The following is a 20,660-nucleotide window of genomic DNA, read 5'->3' on the forward strand; positions in this document are numbered from 1 at the left end:
GCACCCCTCACACTTCCACCAAGACATCTTGATGAAGTTACACTTTCTTTTTCAAATCTTCTCTCCTTCTCTAACCATCTCCTACTGACTGATCATTCACTCTGTGTTTTTTTATTAAACACCTATTACAAGTAGCTGAAAAGGTATGGTTTACGAGGAGCTGACTGTCAGGAAGATATGCACATTAGTAGATCATGTCAGATGGTAAAGCATTCTTTACAGACACAGCAACTCAGTAAAGGGGGTAACTGAGGAGGAGAGGTGTTTCACACACAGCACTGGCCACAATATAGTTTTCCTAAATATGCCCAGGCAGACTACCTTTTCTAAGGCCAGGTACTATTCTTTAGTCACAATTATGGTCCTGGCAGTCAACATGAACACATTGACACCAGTAAAATATTAGCAGCAGCAGATAACATTTATTGAATATTGCTGCCTGTAGAGCAATAATGTTTTACACATGTTAACATATTTATTCTTCACCCGAGAGCTCTATAAGATGGCTACTTTTGCTATAGCCATGTCCTGAACCAAATGAAGAAATTTAGGGCAAGGCAGTTATTTGCCCCAGGACACACAGCTAAGAAGCAGAGCAACAAGACAGACTAAGCTTAAGATCAAATTCTGATCACCATGCACCACCATCTTCCACAACCAGTGTGGACATTCCCAAGTGACATCAAAACAAAACAGAACTCTCCATTATGCTCTACAATTCATTTGATAGTGTTCTGAACCCAGAAGCAGTCTCTGGGTCAGGAGTGAATGAGCTGGTCCTGACTGTATTCAAACATCAAGCCCTAGAGGGTCCGAGAGACCCCTGAAGAAAGATTAGCTGAGGGGCAGCAGGAAAGCAGACAGTAGCAGAAACAGACCAAAAGCAGGATGCTTTCCCACCAAGGAGCATCTGTTACAAAAAAAAAAAAAAAAAAAAAAAAAAAAGGAAAGAACCATGGGATTTGGCGCAAGACTCCCCTTCATATGCTTTAGCCAGTCAAGTTCCAAAGGCTAATCATCGGCCAGGATTCCAAAGGACATTCTCCCCACCACAGCTGCCATGACAACAGCCAACTCTACCACAACCTGAGGGCAATTACATACCACCATGGGAGCTGTAAACCACAACACAGGCACTAATGGCTCTGAAAGCATTTTGCTGTCATCCATTGGGCTTAGGGTCTGGGGCTGCACAACACTGTGACTATGATAATTATTGGATTAAGAAGATATTTTCAGTCAGGCCTGACCATTATACTGTGAGTTTAATGCGGAACAAGAGTTCATAAATATAATTAGAAGTTCCAAACATGGGCCAGGTTCAGAGTGTTGAATTAACACACAGCACTTGCATAGAGAACACATACCAGGATTTACTTTCTTTCAGTAGTATGGAGGCAGAGGCAGAGAGACTGGAGACTGGTTGTCTAAAAACACTGAGGAAGAAGGAAAAATTCCCAACATGACTAAGAACAAGATGCCACAAGTATGTAATGCACAGAACTGAGTGCTATCTGCTGCCCGTTCTTGGAGCTTATCCAGGATGGTACGGGCCAAGCGCATTTTACACACTTTAAAACGCACACGATTCTGCCCCTTCAGTATTTTTTTTTCTGTATAATTACCATGTCAGGCACTCTAAGTTTCTCTCTCTGCAGTTCCCCGAGCTTTATGGAACTGTTTCAAGCAATAACGTTGACTATGCTGAAATAAGATGAGCAGAACAAAATGAACACAAGTCTTCCGTTCCAGAAGCAACCTGCTTTTCACTTAGGTGAAGACCTAATGTCTCACAGGCTCAGTGGCATTATCTCTAAAATGGAGGCATTGGAACCCATCTGCAGGAGGCTGCTGCAAAGTCTGGACAGAGTACTGATCTGGAGAGTAAATCCCAGACTGGTCTGGAGGGCTGGTGGGAGCTACCACTGCCATTGTCTTCTTTTAGTTCTGATTACGGAATAGCCCAGAGCGAATTACTTGAAGCTAGACAAGAAGACCATTTCCTTCACAGGTCTTCACTGAGCACTACAAAATGAAGACTGTTTTCTCCTGAATTTCTGCTTTACCAACAGCCGGGTCAACTCACCTGCCAAGTGGCCCCACCTTTACCATGTCTGCATCTCTTATCTCTGAATGGCCTTTACCTGTTTGTTCTTCTGCCTCTATTTTTCTATTTTAGTCACCCAACTTTATGGTAAGCCAAAGAGCTTTGAAAACAAGCGGACACAAACTGGAGTCTTGTCCCATCACTACGCTTAGCAACCTTATTCAGCTGGGCTTTCTGATGCTCAGCTTCCATCTGCCAATTCACAGGTGAGAGTCTCATTGACGATAAAGACAATGGTTTCCACTTCACAGACTGCAGAGCATCAAGATTAGGAGAAATTACTTTAGGAGAAAACAGAAGTAGTAATTAAAAAGCAGCACGAAAATCACACTCAATAAGGTAGGTATGGAATACAGTGGATAAGAAGCATAGCGGGAGAAAGAAGGGGAAAGGGGGGAGATCTTACCAAGTCAGTCTGAAATGCCATACCAAATCTTTGGCAATCACCCTGGCAGATACTCTGACCATTATACAAATAAGGCCTCACTGTGAAGTGGAAACGAAGAGAAATCAACTCCATAACCCCCTTTCCTCTCAGCCTCCTATAATTTGAAAAAAAAAAAAAAAAAAAGCAAGTAAATCATCCTTCCTTCCACGTGTAGTATCTTCAGTTCCAAGCCAGCCATGTGACTTTAGGCCAGTCCCATCTCCGTGACAGCCTGTTTTCCCACTGGTGGGATGGAATTCATGTCATCGATCTCAGAAGATGGTTCTGGGGACTGGGAAAATGCAGTTGGTCAATCTCCTGGCACAGCCTGATGCTTAGCAGGAACGCAAGCTTTAAAAGCCCAGCTTTAGTAGTCATTCTGCAGCAGTGACAACTCATTTGATGTCTCCAAGATCCTGATGCGCAGTTTGAGATAATCAGAGTACATGAAATCTTTAAAGCCCGGCTGCAGATACTCCAGGCACCCTGTAAATGTTCATTTCCTGCTGCACTCCCCAACGCTCTGCGGTAGGCAGAAAATTGGCTTCCTCCAAAGACATCTGCATCCTTACCTCCAGAGCCGACAATTATTTAGTAGTGTGGAGAACAGCTGAAGACAGAACTACACTGGCCTTAAAGTGGAGAGATTACCAGGGTGAACCCAGTACAATCAATCACAAAGGCCCCACAAATGGAAAACACAGAACAGAGATGATGGCCTCATGGTGCTTCCTTTGCAGACAAAGAAAGGAGCCACAAGCCCACTCCGTGGCTAGTTTTCAGAGGTCAGAAGAGAAAAGCCAGATTCTCTACAAAGCATAATACAGAGTACTCAGGAGCATCCACAGCGATCTCAGACCAGGACTATGAGGTAATGAAGCCACTGTATTTGTAATAACTTGTCACCACAGCCACAGAAAAGGAACACACTACCAGTTTGTCAGACTCATTTTAAGTAGATCTCAGAGATCTGAATCTGAAAATTGAAAAACAAAACAGAAAATAATTTTGCTTCCTCTATACAGGCATACCTCTCATTAGCATAAATCGCTTAAGGACGTCAGGTTTACTGAACTACGGTAACTGAGTGATCTTAACAGTGACGACCTTGTTTTGTCCCTGAAGGACTTTGAGGATGTCAAACCACACAAGTACTCAGTAACAACGTAAGTTGCAACGGCCTAAGTCGAGATGCCAAGAAACCAAGGACAGAAGTACCCCGGCTCTGAGGAGGAGCCAACTCAAGCAAGAGTGCCATTTTCAGAAGCTAAGCAGGGGACTGCACACCTCCCCGAGCACTTGGCTGCCTTCAAGCACACAGCAGTAGGCTTGGCTGTGTCGTGGGTTTGGTCTGTCCTTTAAACTTCACACTGTGGAAGCCTGCTCCTTAGTGATCAACTCCCTGAGGGTAGATAGGTCATAGGAGAACCACCCTGTGGATGAATCGATGTTGTCTAGGTCTAGGCTAGTTATTTAACAATGAGCTGCCATAACACGGGCTGCCTAGGTTTTCGGCTCCTTTTCTATGAAGTAAGTTTTGCTTCTATTTCTCTGCCACACCTAAGCAGCCAAGAGGTCCACACCATCACATGAGGACCAAGCTGTTGGAACTCTCCAGCCACTAGAATCATGAACCATATAAACCTCTTTATAAGTGAACTGGCTTCAAGTATTTTATTACAGCAATACAAAATGAACCAAGGCAGGTTCCAAGGCAATGCATGGCTTGAAATCTGTTAAGTATTTTTATTTTTTGTAAAAAGAAGCCATACTACTCCTCTATGCATATCTATAGACTAGCAGTTGAGACTATCATTTTTTTCTTCTCCATGTAAGAAAATCAAATAAACTTGATTGGAAAGGTTTATTATTGATATTTTCAGACAGATCAAAAAAAAATATTCTAGAAAAGAGCCTCTTACAGGTCGTTTAAATAGAAATCCACTTTTATATAAAATGCATTATGTGAGTTATAAGATTGTCATAGCTAGTTTCCTCATATTTCACTAATTCACTAGGAGGCAACAATTCACTTGGGCAAAAGAATTACACCCTTTACTCAAATCTGTAAAGTGTAGCAAAGTCCTTGCCTTTCCCTTAGGCAAGGCCATACTAATCTGCTAGTCTGGCATGCCAATATGTCTGAGTCAGAGTACACACAGTGGCACTTCTCCACAGAAAGCACAGGAGGCAAAATACGTAAGTAAATAGATAAATAATCAATAAATAAGCATTGTCCACAAAAAGATCTTTCCTCCTTTTCGAGCCACTTTTATCCTGTGACCTCTCCTCATAGTAAGAAAGCTCCAGAGTACTACCTACTGTGGATCAGGCCCCTGCCTCTCTTCAGCGAGCAAGCCAGTACCAGAGTGCAACTCATAAGAAAGGCAACAGAAAGGAAGGTGCCCAGGTCTGCTTTCTACTGAGCCCTGAACCCTAAGAAAAGGAGCAGAGCATTAATCTTTCCCGGCTCCCATGTCAAAGGTTTATAGGCTCTGTACTCTACATACATCATCAGGCAGCAGGATTCATGTTCAAGGATCTAAAGATCTAGGACTAAGCCTTCTCAGTTGATGTATTCATATACTTCAAAAGTAATTGCAAACTGCATGGCGCCTACCATTATTAAATGTAAAGACAACTGGCAAAATGTGAGCCAACCCAAAGTCAGAAAAAGAGAAGCTTCCGGGGCTGCTGAGTCTTCTAGGGGGATGGGCCTGTGCTCCACTTCACTTCCTAGGTTCTGTATCATGCTGCTCTGTCCCACTTTAGCTGTTGGAGTTCAAGAGTGTGCCAGGATCAGCAGCAGAGGTTAAGATCCCATTTTAAAAGCAGTACACCTGTAAGTGTAATTTGGCTCACAAACATTTTATGAAGATAAGAAAAAATGAAGAGAGGCCTGCCCTTCGGCCCAGCCCTCTCCTGTAGTGCTGCATCCACAACACAAACCTCAGGATGGAAACACAAATCTCAGGATGCACAAGCCGGACATAGCCATCTGAGAAATGACACATCTTAAAACCAGTTGCTGGACATTCAAAAGGAAAACAATCTACTGCCTTCCCTCACCAAAGCAACCTGAAAGAAGGACTCCTGAGTGAAAACACTGGGACCCCCTAGTTCCCTGCTTTGAAAACAACTATGCTGTGCCCAGCTTTCTCCAGGCTAAGCTCTGAGGACCCAACACTGCACAATAATGAGTCACATTCCCTGCCTATAAGATGCTTAGGTATCCCTGAGAGAAGGAACTCCAAAAATCCATTGTGACGGACGGATGCAGTGAGATCAGTGCCAAGTACTGTCCACACTAGGCACTGGGAACACAGATGGAAGAGGGCATGAGCATCCATAGCAGACAAGGAGCCTTTAGCCTTCAAGGAGGCCATATTTTGACACTAAGGAAAAGCACTCCTCCTCCAGACTCAGCAACGGCAGTGCCCAGTTCTCCATCAGGGTCACTCTGAAGTTCCTCTTCCCTCCCCTGACTAGAATAATGCACTACTTGCTCCTAAGCAGGGCCATGGTATCCACGCTGTCTTTATTACAGCACTTACCACCCTACAATATAAATGTCTTTTAATTTGGCTGCTTCCCCACCGCGCTGGAAACTCTTTAAGCAGGGATAACATATTAGCCAGCTCTGTGTTCCAGCATGTAGCCCAACCAAGCCATGCTCCCACACTGTGTAAGGATAGAGCCCCCTGTAGCCTGGGAAGACTGGGGGAAATCATGCCCTGCCTGCCTGCTAGTGGTGCCCCTAGAAGGCTATGGTTTCCTCAGCGGAAAGTCATGCTTCTCCTTTGTTTAACTCTCCAACACTACACAAGTACAATCACTAGGAATTCTTTACTGAAAAATCACCCTGTGTGCTACCAAAACTGGTCAACCAAGAATCCTTATACTGTCTTCTGAGGCGCTCAAAGAAATGCCCTAGTAGCAAAATCTCTGGGCCCAGTGTTCTATGCTGGGCTCCCCGAAGGAAAGAAACAGGAACATGTGTGCTGCTAGCTCACTAGACTGCATTTTAAGGACCTAGCAGCATGTCTGCACTTGGCACAGATTTCCCCCAAGACCAGTGAGGGAGGGAGACCCTGAAGTCTGCGAGCGCACAGCTTACCTGACAAGAGCTGAGAAAAGGAAAGGACTATAGACCAGAAACATCCAGAGCATGACCTAGCAATTAGTAAATTACACCTCCTAATGCTTTGCTCTCTATTCTACACTACTAGAGATCATGAAAATACAGAGCAAGACTTCGGCCTGGTGGTGCATGCCTGTAAGTCCAGGAAGGGGAGACTGAGGCAGAAAGACTGTGAATTCTACATCAGTCTGGGCACTTGATGAACTGATACCAGCCTGAGCAACACAGGCAGACTCTGCCTGAAGAACTGAAGAAATGACCTGAACACTTGGCATTCTGATTCTCTATTTGTTCTGATTAGGGCTTTACAAAATGATGGCCATCAATCAAAAAGCAGAGGAAGTCTTTTGCCAGTGTGTGTAAGAGGCCTAGAGATGCAGAGATACTGAAGGATAAAACAGCTTCAGGCTTTTCCTGTAAGAACAAAAGAAAAGCAGTAAATGGTTGCTAACTGAATTGGAACCTCAGAAGGTATAAGGTGTCTCCGACAGCAGCAGCCCTGTGGAGGTTCTGAGTGTGCTAAGTTCACCCAATCATACAGTGTCCCTGGGTGGAACTGTGAACCAGGGTAAAGATAGGGCCGAGGACACTTCCTGCTGCTGCCAACAAACCAGAAGGCCTACTGGTGAATGGAAGAACTGCTTAGCCACTGACCTTTCAGACTGACCTTTGATGTCTAGGAATAATGATAAATCCAAAAGTAAAATAAAATAAGGAGACAATTAGGAAAAGCCTAGTTTGTCCCAGAGCCACTGGAGATATCTTCTGTGGGGGTAATCATATTTCCACATCAAGCTACTGTGGTGTGCTGTGGCCATCAGAGCTCCACATCAGTGTCAAAGACTACTCCAGTCCAGACAGGGTGACATTTCCTGACGGCATACCATCCCTCTGAGAACAGCGTCACTCCTGATAAAACCCTCTTGTCACTGCTCTCAAGAAGTCCCTTTATAAATACATTAAAGCAATAAATTACATCAAGAAAAAATGAGAGAGAGAAAAAAAAAAAAAGCTTATCCCATAACAAGAAGTATGTTGAGGGTTGTTTTTTTGTTTTTTTTTTTTTTTTTTTTCTTCTTCTTCTTCCAATTGACTAGGGCAAAATCTTGCCTCTCTGCTAAGCGTGAAAGAGCCATGTAAGGCTACAGGAGGACCAGGGGCCTTAACCCACACTGTGGCTAGCCTGCAGCCAGGCCTTTACTAAGAAAGTGCCAGGCTGTGAAGATGGCTCCATTTGTGTTTGCCACGCAAATGTGAGAACCTGAGTTTGGATCCGCCAAGCCAAAAGCTAGCTGCAGCAGCCTGTGTGTAAACCTAGCACTTGGGTAAGCAGACAAAAGGAGCTGTAGGACTAGCTGGCCAGAGAGTTTAGCTGAATCAGCAAACTCCAGGTCCAGTGGAAAATCTTGTCTGAAGAAATACGGCAGAGCACAGCTGAGAAGGGCACCTGATTTAGTCCTCAGGCCTCTGCATGTACGTGTGTGCACACCACACACAGAAGGCCTTGAAAACTTACTCTCATGAGTTCACACAATTATTTTCCCGATATGATAATACACAAAGCACTGAATAATTTAAGTAAAAGAGTTAAAAAGACTCTCATCTTACAGGCATATTGGCAAGTTGCAAGGCTCTGGAAAAACCTACATAAGAGAAAAGCGCGGTCTGCAGTAGATGTAGCTCACAGTTAGCACTTGTTAGTTCGGACACGTGCCCTCTATTATGCCTCTCCTGAGGGTAAGGGTAAAACAAGACTTTTACAAATCTTGTACTTAATCTGTAACATGTGAGCTGACTTACCTCACTAGTCTGGCGCGCTGCATGTTTTCATAGAGCCTTATCAGAGTACACATGCACTCACTCAAATACATACTGTCTACTGTCCTTTTCTGCTTTACCGATATGCTAAGGGGAGCTTAATAGAAGGCATACCTCAAAAATATCTAGCCTTTGGTTTTTCCAAAAATGAGTCTGAGTTCAGCATGAAGACAATAGAGAGATAACAATTTACAGGCACCAATCTGTGTCCCAGACCTCTGAGCAAGGGGCCTAAACCAGACTCTGGTTTATAAGATCATTCCACCCTGAAAAAAAAAAAAACAAAAAACAGGGTACAGTGTAAGATGGGGCGGATTTCAGAGCAAGGCAATCAAGCCCTGGAACAAGATGCTGCCCCAATACCTAAATCCACAGATCCTCAATCCCTGTATATAAAAGTGTGGTGCTTACTTACATTAAGCTCTTCCTGTCCTCTCTAGGCACTAAATGATCACTACAGCTTGTATTAGTAACTATTACTATGCAATCATGCATGATTTACGCAACAAAAAATATGTACATGTTTAATAAAGATTCTACTCTTTTCAAATATTTCTGATACATCCTTGGTTAAAAACACTGATGTGGCTGGAGAAATATCTCAGTGGTCAGGAGCTGTCTGTTCTTCCTGAGGTCCTGAGTCCAATTCCCAGCAACCACATTATGGCTCAAATCCATCTACAATGAGATCTGATGCCCTTTTCTGGGGTGCAGGCATTGTATATGTAATAAATAAATAAATTTAAAAAAAAAAACACTAATGTGGGACCTATAGCAAACCAACTCGACTCACATTAGATAATCCCATCAAAAGGACCAAGGGTATAAGGCAAAGGGCTCCTAGTAATGATATGTGGGACAGTGTGAGCATCCACTTAGACAGTTAATGTTCATAACTTATCGATTAAGATAATCCACGTATGCACAAGATAAATGAGATAAGCTGAACAGAGAGGGGGTAGGGTAAAGGAGTCTAGACACAGAGAGGGCAAAACAAATGTCCCCTTTCAGTGGAATGCAAAGTGGTAAATGTAACTGGAATGGAGGGGTCAGAAAACTGCTATTTTATAAATACCACACCCATAGTCATGTTTCAGGTAGAAAATGAGTGGGTGCTAAAGTCTGTGAGGGACAGTCTGGCAAAAACGGAATATTTAGGTTTAAGGTATCTCTGCAGTAAAGCACCAAATAGTCACAAAAGGAGGCGATTTACTTGGGGGAGAGGCCAGCATGACTTCAAGCAGTCACCAAAGCTGAGGCTTCTGCAGCTTGTGCCCTCATGCACAGGAGCACACACGGTCTCCTACAACCCTGCAGAAGAACCAGACATCCCAAACTTAGCGATGTTCGACCACAAACACTAGCATGTCCTCAGAGGCAGGGAAGGCAGAAGGCTGCTGACACTAATAAAACACTGGGGACCTAGCACCTGAGTGTAATGCGTGCACTGGATCTAGACCATTCAAGGGCAGAAATGGAACAAGTGGCAAAAACGGGTATAGAGGGCTAGAGAGATGGCTCAGAGGGTAAGAGCACTGTCTGCTCTTCCAAAGGTCCTGAGTTCAATTCCCAGCAACCACACGGTGGAGCATAACCATCTGTAATGAGATCTGGTGCCGTCTTTGGCATGTACATGAGGGAGAGTACTGTTAAATAATACAAATAAACAAATCTTTAAAAAAAAAAAAAAAGGGTATGGAGCTGGGTGAGAGGCCAGCATCACATATGAATGTCAACAGTGCTTCAAGAAAAGGCCCTTCCTGCTGGGAAATATGCAGAGATAAACACTCAGAGGGCCAAGCCATATAACACACACATCACCATCAGCAGTAGTGAACAGAGAGGGCACAGAAGGAAACCACAGCAAATGTTAACTGGTGAAGCCGTGCAGCTGGTGCACAGGAGTCTTAGCACTAGCCTTTTAATGTTTGTGTAAGCCTAAAATTATTTCAAAATCAATGTTTCCTTAATGCCAAGGAGAAAGAAGTACATTGAAAATTGGAGAAGACACAGATACATAACTACAAGATGGCATGAAAGGCAGGGACATGAAGATGTGGGGAAACAGGAAGTTACATATAGTGTGGCTGGCGCCCTGTCATTGACCTTTTGGTACTCAGCATCTGGCTCATAAATCATTAACAAGAAAGCCACCTGGTCCCGAGAAAAGCAGAGTAAGCTTCCTATCGCTCTGTAGTGGGTTAGCATGTTCACCGCCCAGACTGGCTCCTGAACATTCGATGAGACACACTGTGAGGGAGAGGAGGCTGGAGAAGACAGCTCTGTGGTTAGAAGCTCTTGTTACTCCTGCTGAGGTGCCAAGTTCTGTTCCCAGCACGCACGCAGGGCAACTAACAACCCCAGCTTCAAGAGATCTGATGCCCTCTTACAGATTCTACAAGCATGCATGCAAACATGCAAACACACACACAATAAAATCATCAAAAGGATTGATCTGTACACTAAAAACGAAAATGAAGGGGATGGGTGACAGCAGCAGCCATTTTTGCCCTAAGCTCTCAACACACCCAGTCTGCCACAGCCGCTCCTCACAGCACCAACCTGAAACACCACAAACACTGCAGAGCCCAATGTACTTGTTTGTTCACCACTTTGCAGACAGGAAACTGAGGCCGAGAAGAGTTAATGCAGCCACGGTCACAACACAAGAAAGGCAGAGCTAAGACCTGAGCCCACATTTGCTGACACAAAACTTAACTATCCTGTTCTGCAAAATAGTCTGAGTTCGACCCCAGGATCACTTCAGCTAACTGGGGCTTGCATGCAGCGTAGTCACTAAGACAAGGGATTTTTTTTTTAAGTGGTTAACTTCTGGTTATGCTCTCTGGGCACAAACGGACTGAAAGGAAGAGATAAAGAAATGACGGCAGTAAGAAAACCCAGTCTGTACAACACACACAGAAAACAGGTAATTAATTCACTCTGCACCAGTCACCTTAGGCAAGGGCCAGGTCTGAAACCCAGATATAAAACATAGCTCTTAGGGACCAAAGAGGACCATCTGAAGCCCTCCCCTAGGTTATCACTGTCCTTTAATCTCAGTGACAAGAAATGAGTTAAACACAGAGACAAACTGTTCAGTTTCAATTAAGCAGTATTAAATATTCAAAGTTCAATTCAGTAGTTCAAAATTTTATGTACCACTTGCATCAATGAAAAACAATTTTTGAAATTCTTATAGTCTCTAGATATCGTGATCCAGTATTCAGCCCTGTTAAAAATCACTTTTCAAAGGAGGTGTCTTTGTTTTTCCAAGCCCTCCTGTGGCTCTCCACCGGCCCTGGCAGGCCCCCTAACTCACCAGTCAAGTCAATAGCAACAGAAGGCAAGAAGAGGCAGAAAACCCCACACCAGCTAACAGATCTTCTCATACTGCCACTTGCTTACCTGTCTCAAACTTTGATATACATGCAAACCAACTGTGAGAACTGTAATTCCCCTTCTAAGAAACAGATTGCAGTGGCTCGAAGCCACAAGACAGACCAGCCTAGTATCTACTTAAGAAAGTGTTCAGTCCAGTGCTTCTATGAGCCCTAAGTTTGCCTCCTGACTCAAACACATAGATGACACAGTGACTAGCATTACTTTATCTCTAGAATGAGAAGAAAACTAATTTCACTCAGACTCAAGACTGAAAAGCAAACTAGCAACTGAGCACAGCATCCATTTGGAACTCAGAAACACTAGCAACTAGACAAAAACACTCCACTGTGTCCTGAAATGCTGTGATGATGGATGTGAAACCCTTCGGTTTGTCTAGTTTCTTAACTTGTGGGACACTCAGTTTGCCCATCCGCAAATCAAGAACCCCATGCTCTGTTTGTATGGTTGATGCTTTATACATGTGTAATGCAGAAATGCTGTCCAGGAAATAACCTAATTTAAAAAAAATAGTAGAAATGCATGAAAACCCAAAGGCAAGCTTGTACATCAACACTAATTTCAGTTCAAGTTAGGAGTGGAAGGATCTGCAGCTACATGGAGCGCCATCTGGTGGAAGAAATGCAGAGCACAACCATAATTCTTGTGCAGAAGAAAACCAGGAAATTGAGAATGAAAACTGCCCCTCCCAGCTCCCTTCAAATTTCTCAATGGGGCCTCAAACCACTAGTGACCCCAAGTGTAGGATTTATGCTGAAAGGAGAGATCAAAGTGGGCTGCTCTCTCACCAGAACACCTTTAAAATCCTTAAAACAGCAGCAGAGGCACATTGGTGAAAATCATGGAAATTTACAGCTTCCCCACTCAGAGCAAGCTTCTTGTGCTGAGGAGGCTGCAGTGTCCAGACACGCTTTAAGCTGTGCTCATAAAAATGTTTATGAAACTTCATTTGTTAAATTTAGGCTTCGTATGTTGTGCCTTGACTAGCATAATGTAACCAACTGTGTTGCTGATTCTGATGGGAATGAAAGAAGCTTCCTAAGCCAGGAATTTCTCTTCCAGTGCTTCCTGGACTGGAAAACTAAAATCATCCTCATCTCATAACATTACCATAAGTAACAGGGCTAAGATCTGTGTGTCATCACTAGACACAGTGTGTCTGGAAAGTAACACCTGTACTCACACATCTGTCTTGGGATGGTCTACAAAAAGAGCAGGAAATAATATAGAACGTACTGCATGTTCTGCATTCTACACATATAAAACATCAATCACACAAACAGAGCATGGGGTCCTCAATTTGCGGATGGGGAAACTGAGTTTCCCACAAGTTAAATAACTGGACAAAGCGAAGGGTGTCGCCTTCCATAATCACAGGATTCTTTCTGCACAGTGTGCTTCTTGTTAGATATGTTATTCCCTAAGTAAATGCCACCCACCAGCCTCCATGCTGGTGGGTACCCAGTCTGCTCCTCTGTACCATAGGGACTCGCTTCTGCTCAGCAGATCAGTTGTGCAATGCTTCGCAGTTAACTTAAGGAGCTGTAGTTGTACCAGTCACAGTTCCTGCTCCCACACTTTCTGATGCTCAGGCACAATTCATAGTGACCTTGGTTAATTATCTGACCTTCCCTATCTGTAAAATGATAAAGTTATTTCTTTTTCTTTCTTTTTCTTTTTCTTTTTTTTTTTTTTTTGAGACAGGGTTTCTCTGTGTAGCCCTGGCGTCCTGGAGCTCACTTTGTAGACCAGGCTGTTCTCGAACTCACAGAGATCACCAACGCCCAGCATAATTTATTCTTTTAACAAGGTTAGTTAGTCCTCTTTCAGTGGACTAGGGGAAGGGGATTGGGAGGATGAGGAAGGGAGGGAGGCATGGGAAGATTGAGGGAGGGGGCTTCAATCCGGATATATAAGGAATAAATTGTGAAGAAGAAAAAAATTAAAATTAAAAGAAAAAGAAAAAATGTTAGAAATGAAGTAAAGCATGTAAATGAGAAAAAGTCCTTGATAAATGCTGCCACAATTAGCAATTACATGGTATATATGTTTAAATATATTTCTTGTGGAAACAGGATCTTGTCTGTTCTTTTTTTTTTTTCTTTTTGAGCCTGGCTTTAAAGGGTGTGGACTTTCTCACTTTCCTCCCTACACCACAAGCTAAGTAAGACTCTAATACATTGTGAACCAGCTGATCCCTTGGCAGGCCAAGAATTTAAAAAAAAAGAAAAAAGAGTACTGGAGTTCCCCAGGACTCCTTCTACACAGCAGGCCCCAGAGAGGATTTCACTTGTACATTTTCTCTGCCATGTTGTGCCACTTTCTCTGACTCCCGAGATGCACGTCTGAGTCAGCCTACTCACCTTAAACACCACCAAACACTCAACAGTGTTGATGCTCAGGACACAGTAGGCGGCCTTTCTGTTAAAGCACATTTTCAGACACCTCTTTTAAAAATTCATCATCGCCAATGGAAATTCCTAATGGGCTTCTACCATAATCAAACTTTTATTTAAAAACAACACTGAGTAGCAGCATTTTATATCCTTTCTTGAAGTATCCGTTCAAAGCACTGAAGATTTAAAGTTCCAGTCTGACAACAGGTTCCACCTCCAAAGCTTTCATTTTGGAGTCAGAGATGTCTCCCTGGGGGTGGGGGTGAGGGGAGAGGCAAGGCAGGAATAAAACTACGGATCTTGCAAGGTCCTGTGTAAAGATATTGCACAGAAAGTGCGGGACACTAAAGCGGCCCTCCATGCAGTAGCTTGAATTGTAACCGTTTATAACCACTGTCCCAGAGCTAAGAGCACCTGCTTACTGTTTTGATAAAAATGTATGCCTTTTTCTATTCTTTCAGTCTGGCGGATCTGAAAGAATCCGTGGCAAAGGGATCTTTGGATACTGTATTGGCTGGTTTTGACACAAGCTAGAGTCATCAGAGAAGAAGGAGCCTCGGTTAAGAAAACACGTCCAGGAGATCCAGCTATAGGGCATTTTCTCAATTAGTGGTCAATGGAGCAGGGCCCAGTTCATGGTGGGTGGGGCCATTCCTCGGCTAGTGTCCTGAGCTCTGTAAGAAAGCAAACTGAGCAAGCCATGGGGAGCAAGGCAGTAAGCATCACCCCTCCTTGATCTCTGCAGTAACTCCTGCCTCCAGGTTCCAACCCTGCTCGAGTTCCTGTCCTGACCTCCTGCAATGATGGACTATGATCTGGAAGTGTGAGCCTAAAAATTAAACCCTTTCCTGCTCAACTTGCATCTTGGTCATTTGGTCATGGTGTTTCGGTGTTTCATAACAGGAATAGTAACCCTTACTAAGACAGATACTCAAGTTGAAGCTGGCATTCATGGCATTTCAGGCAGTCCTCTGACTTCCAGCTTCACAGTCTCAGCGGCACACACCTTTAATCCTAGTACTCACGAAGGGAGAATGGCAGGCAGAGCTCTATGAATTCGACACCAGCCTGGTCTACATTGTGAACTCTAGGCCAGCCAGGGTTACATAGTGAGACCCTGTCAAAAAAAAAAAAAAAAAAGGAAGGAAAAGAAAAAGTTTATAAGACATGTGCCAAGAGCTTTCAGGATTCAAGTTTGACTCTATTTAAAAAAAAAAAAAAAAAAAAAAAATCATTCCATTATGGATTTCAGAAGAAAAACTGATTGTACTGGAGTGCAGTGGCTTAACGAGTTCCTCAGGAAAGAATAAAAGTAAATAAACATCTGATTCTAAGCAGATCTGAGAACATCTTCTCATTATCTCCTGACAAAGACCCCTACTGTTCCGCCACACTTGGGATCCTGGCACGCCCTCCTGCTGGCTTTAACACCACATTCACTTAGTGCTTCCTTTCCTTCCTCACTGATGTCCTTCCTCAGTGTTGCATTGACATTAGAGACTTCATCCTTACTGCCTAGGCCTGGTGTTCCACAGAGGTTATGGGCAGAGCTCTCAGTGGCTTTGCATGCCCAGCACACATTCACTCTTCCACCTTATGGTAATTATTACACAACCACAAGGTTTCATGAAACCTGATGGCGTACCTCCTGAAGACACAAGGACAGGTGAGACCTGGTCTGCTCCTAACAGGCTCCCATTCTCACAGCAATGTGATGAGATCTAAGGAGCATCATCATCCCAGAGCAAAGGTAAACATCAGGTATCACTGGAGCCAAGAAGAAAGCAACAGAGCCCTGCCCTTCAGTGGAGAGCGGAAAGTAGATGGAACAATTAAAGCAGGAAATCTGAAGGAGAAGAATAAAAATAGACACCATATCATGTATCTTTCAACCTAATGTGGTCAAGGGGATAATGAAGCAACTGTACATCAGGAGGCCAGGCTTTCCAAGACACCGCCTGGCATTGACCAACAGTCTCACAGGCACTTCACTTCCCAGACCTCCACGGTCTGGCATGGCAAAACCAACAACCAAGTTTTTGCCTTCTCTTACATCCTGAAAGTGTGCCACTTCAGACACACTGAACAACTGAAAACCTGGCCTGAAGACCTCTCCATCCTTTGGTGTCGGGAGTAATAGGAATACGAGCGTCACCTGGGACCTCATCTGAGCCATCTGATCACTCAGTTTCCCAGAAAAAAAGCTGGGGACTAAGTTCCTGGGGAAGATGACATTTATAAACCTGAAACTCACTCTCTCCTTCAGTGAGCACAGGGCCTTGTAGTTCTCCATCTTCTCCAGTACCCAGCACAAAAAGCTGGGCACACAGGCTGGGTCCCCCGGGTCCATGTGCTGGAACACTGTATCTCTCTACAAGGACTGCTGAAAAACTCAGAAGTGGCTGACCTCCGAGTCACCACATCCATTTTCTACAAAAACAAACCAAAACACTCACAACCAGAAGAGAAACAATAAAAATAATAATAATAATAATAATGGCAGCCTCCCCTGGATGAAGCAGACTCCTCACACTCCAGGGCTCAAGCACTACACCTAAACACCACTGTTGAGCCCTCACAAGCCTGAGCACATTCAATCAAAACATACACGAGGGCCACACCGTTCATTAGGAAGAAATATGGGCTAATGGCTCTCTTTCTGCATACATCACCTCAGTCATGCAAAGAACCCTAACATTTAAGAAACTGAGGTAACGTGAAAACCCTTATTTTGAAATGTCAACAAAGACCTTATCAGTGTCAGTGTGGACACACAGACTGCCTCACTTGCAACGTTCACTTCACTTCCTCCTGTAACCAACTAAATATAACTTGGCCAGGGATAGCCACCAACCCATACATTATGAGAGTGTTAAAAACTCGGGGCTATGCCATGGACAGACTTCGACAGGGAGTCATGCAAACCTTGACCAGCGTGCTAGATTAAATCAGAACCCAAGGCATCTGCTGAGGGTTTTAGAAGTCGGAGTATCTCCTACTGATAAATATAACGCAAAGCACGCAGCACTCCCCTCATCTCCAACTAATCTCCCAAGCAAGCAGCACAGCAGCTCACCACACAGGCTACAGGGGACAGTGAGCGAACACTGAAGCCCAATAGCTTTCATCTCTTACCAAATCTGACTTCTTTCATCTTTAATGTCAACTAAGCACTATCCTTACTTTTGTTGGCAAATGAAATTTAACATTTGGGGCAAAGAAAGAGAAGCATCTACCTTTGCGAATGAAAAGTCATCTCAGTAACTCGCACCAACCATGAAACACAGGCCTGGACAAAAAGCAGAAGCCACCTGCTCTAGCAGAGAGCGACCTGACAGCGTATCCGCCCAAGTCCTTACTTACAGACTGCAACAACAGTGGTAACTCAGCCAGGGCGCTGATCAATGTTTATGAATACTGCATTCTGAAATGACTATGCCTCATTTATAAACTGTCTCATTATCGTGCGGTGCTGATTACTAAAGTAAATACTGGTCATGGAAGGGCTTTAATTCACAGGTGCCTTGGCCTCCGAATTAAATCCTTCGAAAGTCTACAGTGGAGGTCTGCTTTCTTCAAAGAAGTACAAAAAGAGACCACTGTATTTTACAGCGACATCAATCTTTCTAAAGGACACAATTCCCTCCTTTACATTAAATTAACCAGGGACAATAGCATATTCACTGTATTGATTTCAACAGTGTTTTAAATTAATGTGCAAGAAGAGTTCATTTCATCTTTTGGGGAAGTCACATGTAGAAAGAAGAATGCTTTTCAAGACAGAAGATGTGAATTCACATTAATTCCAAATACCTACAGGCTGATCTGCAGCAGGGGTCCCACACCCTCCCAGGAAAGCACTGACTTTCAGTGCTGGCAGAGCAGGCTGGAAGAACATAGCAAGTGCTTTGAGAAACTTTGTAAATGCTGTGCAAAACCTGAAGGACTGTGAGCTTTGGAGGCATCAAGGCTCTTACATGCCACACTACCGTAAAGGTTCACAGTGCCCACCATTCCCCTGTGGGTGATTCCAGCATAACCTCTAAAAAAAGAGATTTTTCTTACAGAAAAAACTATCATAAAATAAGAATAGCAATGCTTTCATATAACCAGCAAGAGAGTGGCTATCAGATTTTAAATGAAACTTTGACAAAAGTCACCCAAATGCTGACTTCAGACCTGATGTTTTTTAAAAAGGCACTTTTAATGCTGGAGTTATGTAACATACCATAATTAATATTTTAAATGACAGAGCACTGTGTTCTAGATATCGGCCTTCGTCTCAAGTCTTGTAAAAACTCACAGTAACAGGAGCATCCTAGCAGCAGGGCTTCCCTCGCCGCTAAGAAGTGTACTTCTAACAGGAATTACATTCCTGATAAAAGGCAAGGCAACCAAGTTCAACACCAAAACAAGCCCTAAAAAAAAAAACAGCTCCTGGTAACTGGTTCAAGAGACAGAGAGGTTATTAACAGCAGCAGGCACGGGAACCTCCACAACTGTGAACACCTTAACAGCACACGGCTAGGACAAAACGGCAGGGAAAACAAGCCAGACTTCTAAAATAACTCATGACTCTTCAAAACTGGTTTTCCTGATTGAGTACAACCCAAGTCTGATTCGGCCTCTTTGCCGGGAAAACTGTACTTGGTTTCACAGTCCAGACCGTTTCTAATCCACGGATCTCACACAATGTACAAAGAAATTTCTTACAGAGATGACAGCCCAGCAGGCAGCAAAAGACATATGTAAATCATAGAGTAAGGAGTAAAAACCTAACTGCAGGAATCTAACTACAAAACTCTTCAGAAGAACCGGGCAGTAGAACTAAAATTATTTTTCTCTGATTTAGGAGAATCATTACTTTTTCACAAGCCTGTTGTGTTTAAGAAATCAAAATAAGCATGCCATCACCGGGAGCGGCTGGCAAAACATTTCTGTCCAACAGTTCAAAGAAGCTTAAATTCGTTGGCAAGGTAAGTCTCTCCACCACCCGCACCAGAAGACAACAGCCTACTCCTGACAACTGTCCACAATAGGCAAGTAGCAGAGATCGTGGTTCTAAAACATAGGTATCTCCACACAAATAGAATATGTCTGCCTCATCTTTCTCTCACAACAATAAGAGTCGGGGCCAGCACTGAGAGCAGCAATACCCCCTAACTAGGAACCACCACACAGAGTGATTCATAAAATGGTTACAGATCTGACCAGATAATGTCTCTGTCATTTCCGAGAGAGAGAGAGAGAGAGAGAGAGAGAGAGAGAGAGAGAGACCAGAGGTCCCCAGCCCATCTTCCTCGGAAACATATATGCTAAACCCGGGTGTAGCAGATAGATAACGGAGAAGGCAGGCTTCATTTACCTTCCATCCCAGCAGATGATTCAGAAAGCGAGAGGAGAAGTAAACCTGGAGAATACTGTCCTGGGTAGGCGTGCCTCCATCCACCCCAGTGTCCCTGTCCTTGGCACTTCCCGGTTCCTTTCCCACCCACGCTGGTTGGAGGAGTGTGAGAAATGGCACAGGCGGGTGGTTCCTTTGGCAATGTGCTCAACCCCAAGCCTGCTACCAATGAGGGTCACCCGCCCAGCTTGTCTCAAAGCGAGAAAGGGCAAGCAAGAACTGGATCTCTGGCGGGCCTCCTCTCCCAAACTGAGTCCTCCAAGGGCCGCCTGCCTGCCAGGCTGGCATGAGTGTCCGCCCCCAGGAACGGCAAACTGCCCATCCGGTGGCCGCCTAGGCACACACAGAAAACCGTGGGAGAGGGGCTGGGCTCCTCCCTCGGGGCCTCTGAGGTCCTCCCATCTATCGTGCTTGGAGGATCTGACCCTAAACCCTTTCCAAGGTCCCCAAACTTCACAAACAACCCAAGCACCTGTTCCCTTCACCTCCTGCGCAGCCGACCCGCTCAAACCCATCCATTTCCCCGCAGTGTTCTCTACAGTTCCTTAGACACCCTGAACACTCCAGGTCCCGGGGCGCCTCACTCTCCCTCTCCAGTGGGCTCATCCAGGGTCGACCCAGACACAGCTTCCTAAGCGCTCGCTGTTCTCAGCTCAGAAGTTTCCCCTGGGTCCACCGGGGTCCCCACGGATGCGCCTCTACTCCCGTGCAGACGCCGGGCCTCCTCCCTCCTCCCCGGAGCCGGCTGCGCGGGTGCCGTTAACGGCCGGCGCGCTCACCTCGGTTCACCAAGCGCAGGGCGTGCGTGAAGGAGGGGTCCAGGGAGTCCTTCTCCGCCATCAGCTCCGGCAGGTACTTCTCCTCCATGCTCGCCGGCCCCCGGGCCCGCTTCTCCGCCCCGCGGCGCGCGCGCGCCAGCCGCCCCGCAGCCCGAGCCGCCCGCCCCCGGCGGCGCGGACCCCGCC

The 20,660-nt window shown here is 44.7% G+C and overlaps 1 protein-coding gene across 2 annotated transcripts in view; it reads right to left on the bottom strand.

Annotated features, from left to right (window-relative positions):
* Khdrbs3 (KH RNA binding domain containing, signal transduction associated 3) overlaps window positions 1-20,640 on the bottom strand; it is a 168,126-nt gene extending 147,486 nt beyond the window's left edge. For both annotated transcript variants that reach the window (XM_055626569.1, XM_055626568.1), the window contains exon 1: window positions 20,475-20,640. In XM_055626569.1, coding sequence (XP_055482544.1) covers window positions 20,475-20,562 — 88 coding nt within the window. In that variant the 5' untranslated portion in view covers window positions 20,563-20,640. The remainder of the gene's footprint in view (window positions 1-20,474) is intronic.
* Between the last annotated feature and the right edge of the window lie 20 nt (window positions 20,641-20,660).

Source organism: Psammomys obesus, unplaced genomic scaffold (genome assembly GCF_907164565.1).
Source record: "Psammomys obesus unplaced genomic scaffold, mPsaObe1.curated_primary_1811, whole genome shotgun sequence".
In the NCBI taxonomy this organism is placed as follows: domain Eukaryota; kingdom Metazoa; phylum Chordata; class Mammalia; order Rodentia; family Muridae; genus Psammomys; species Psammomys obesus.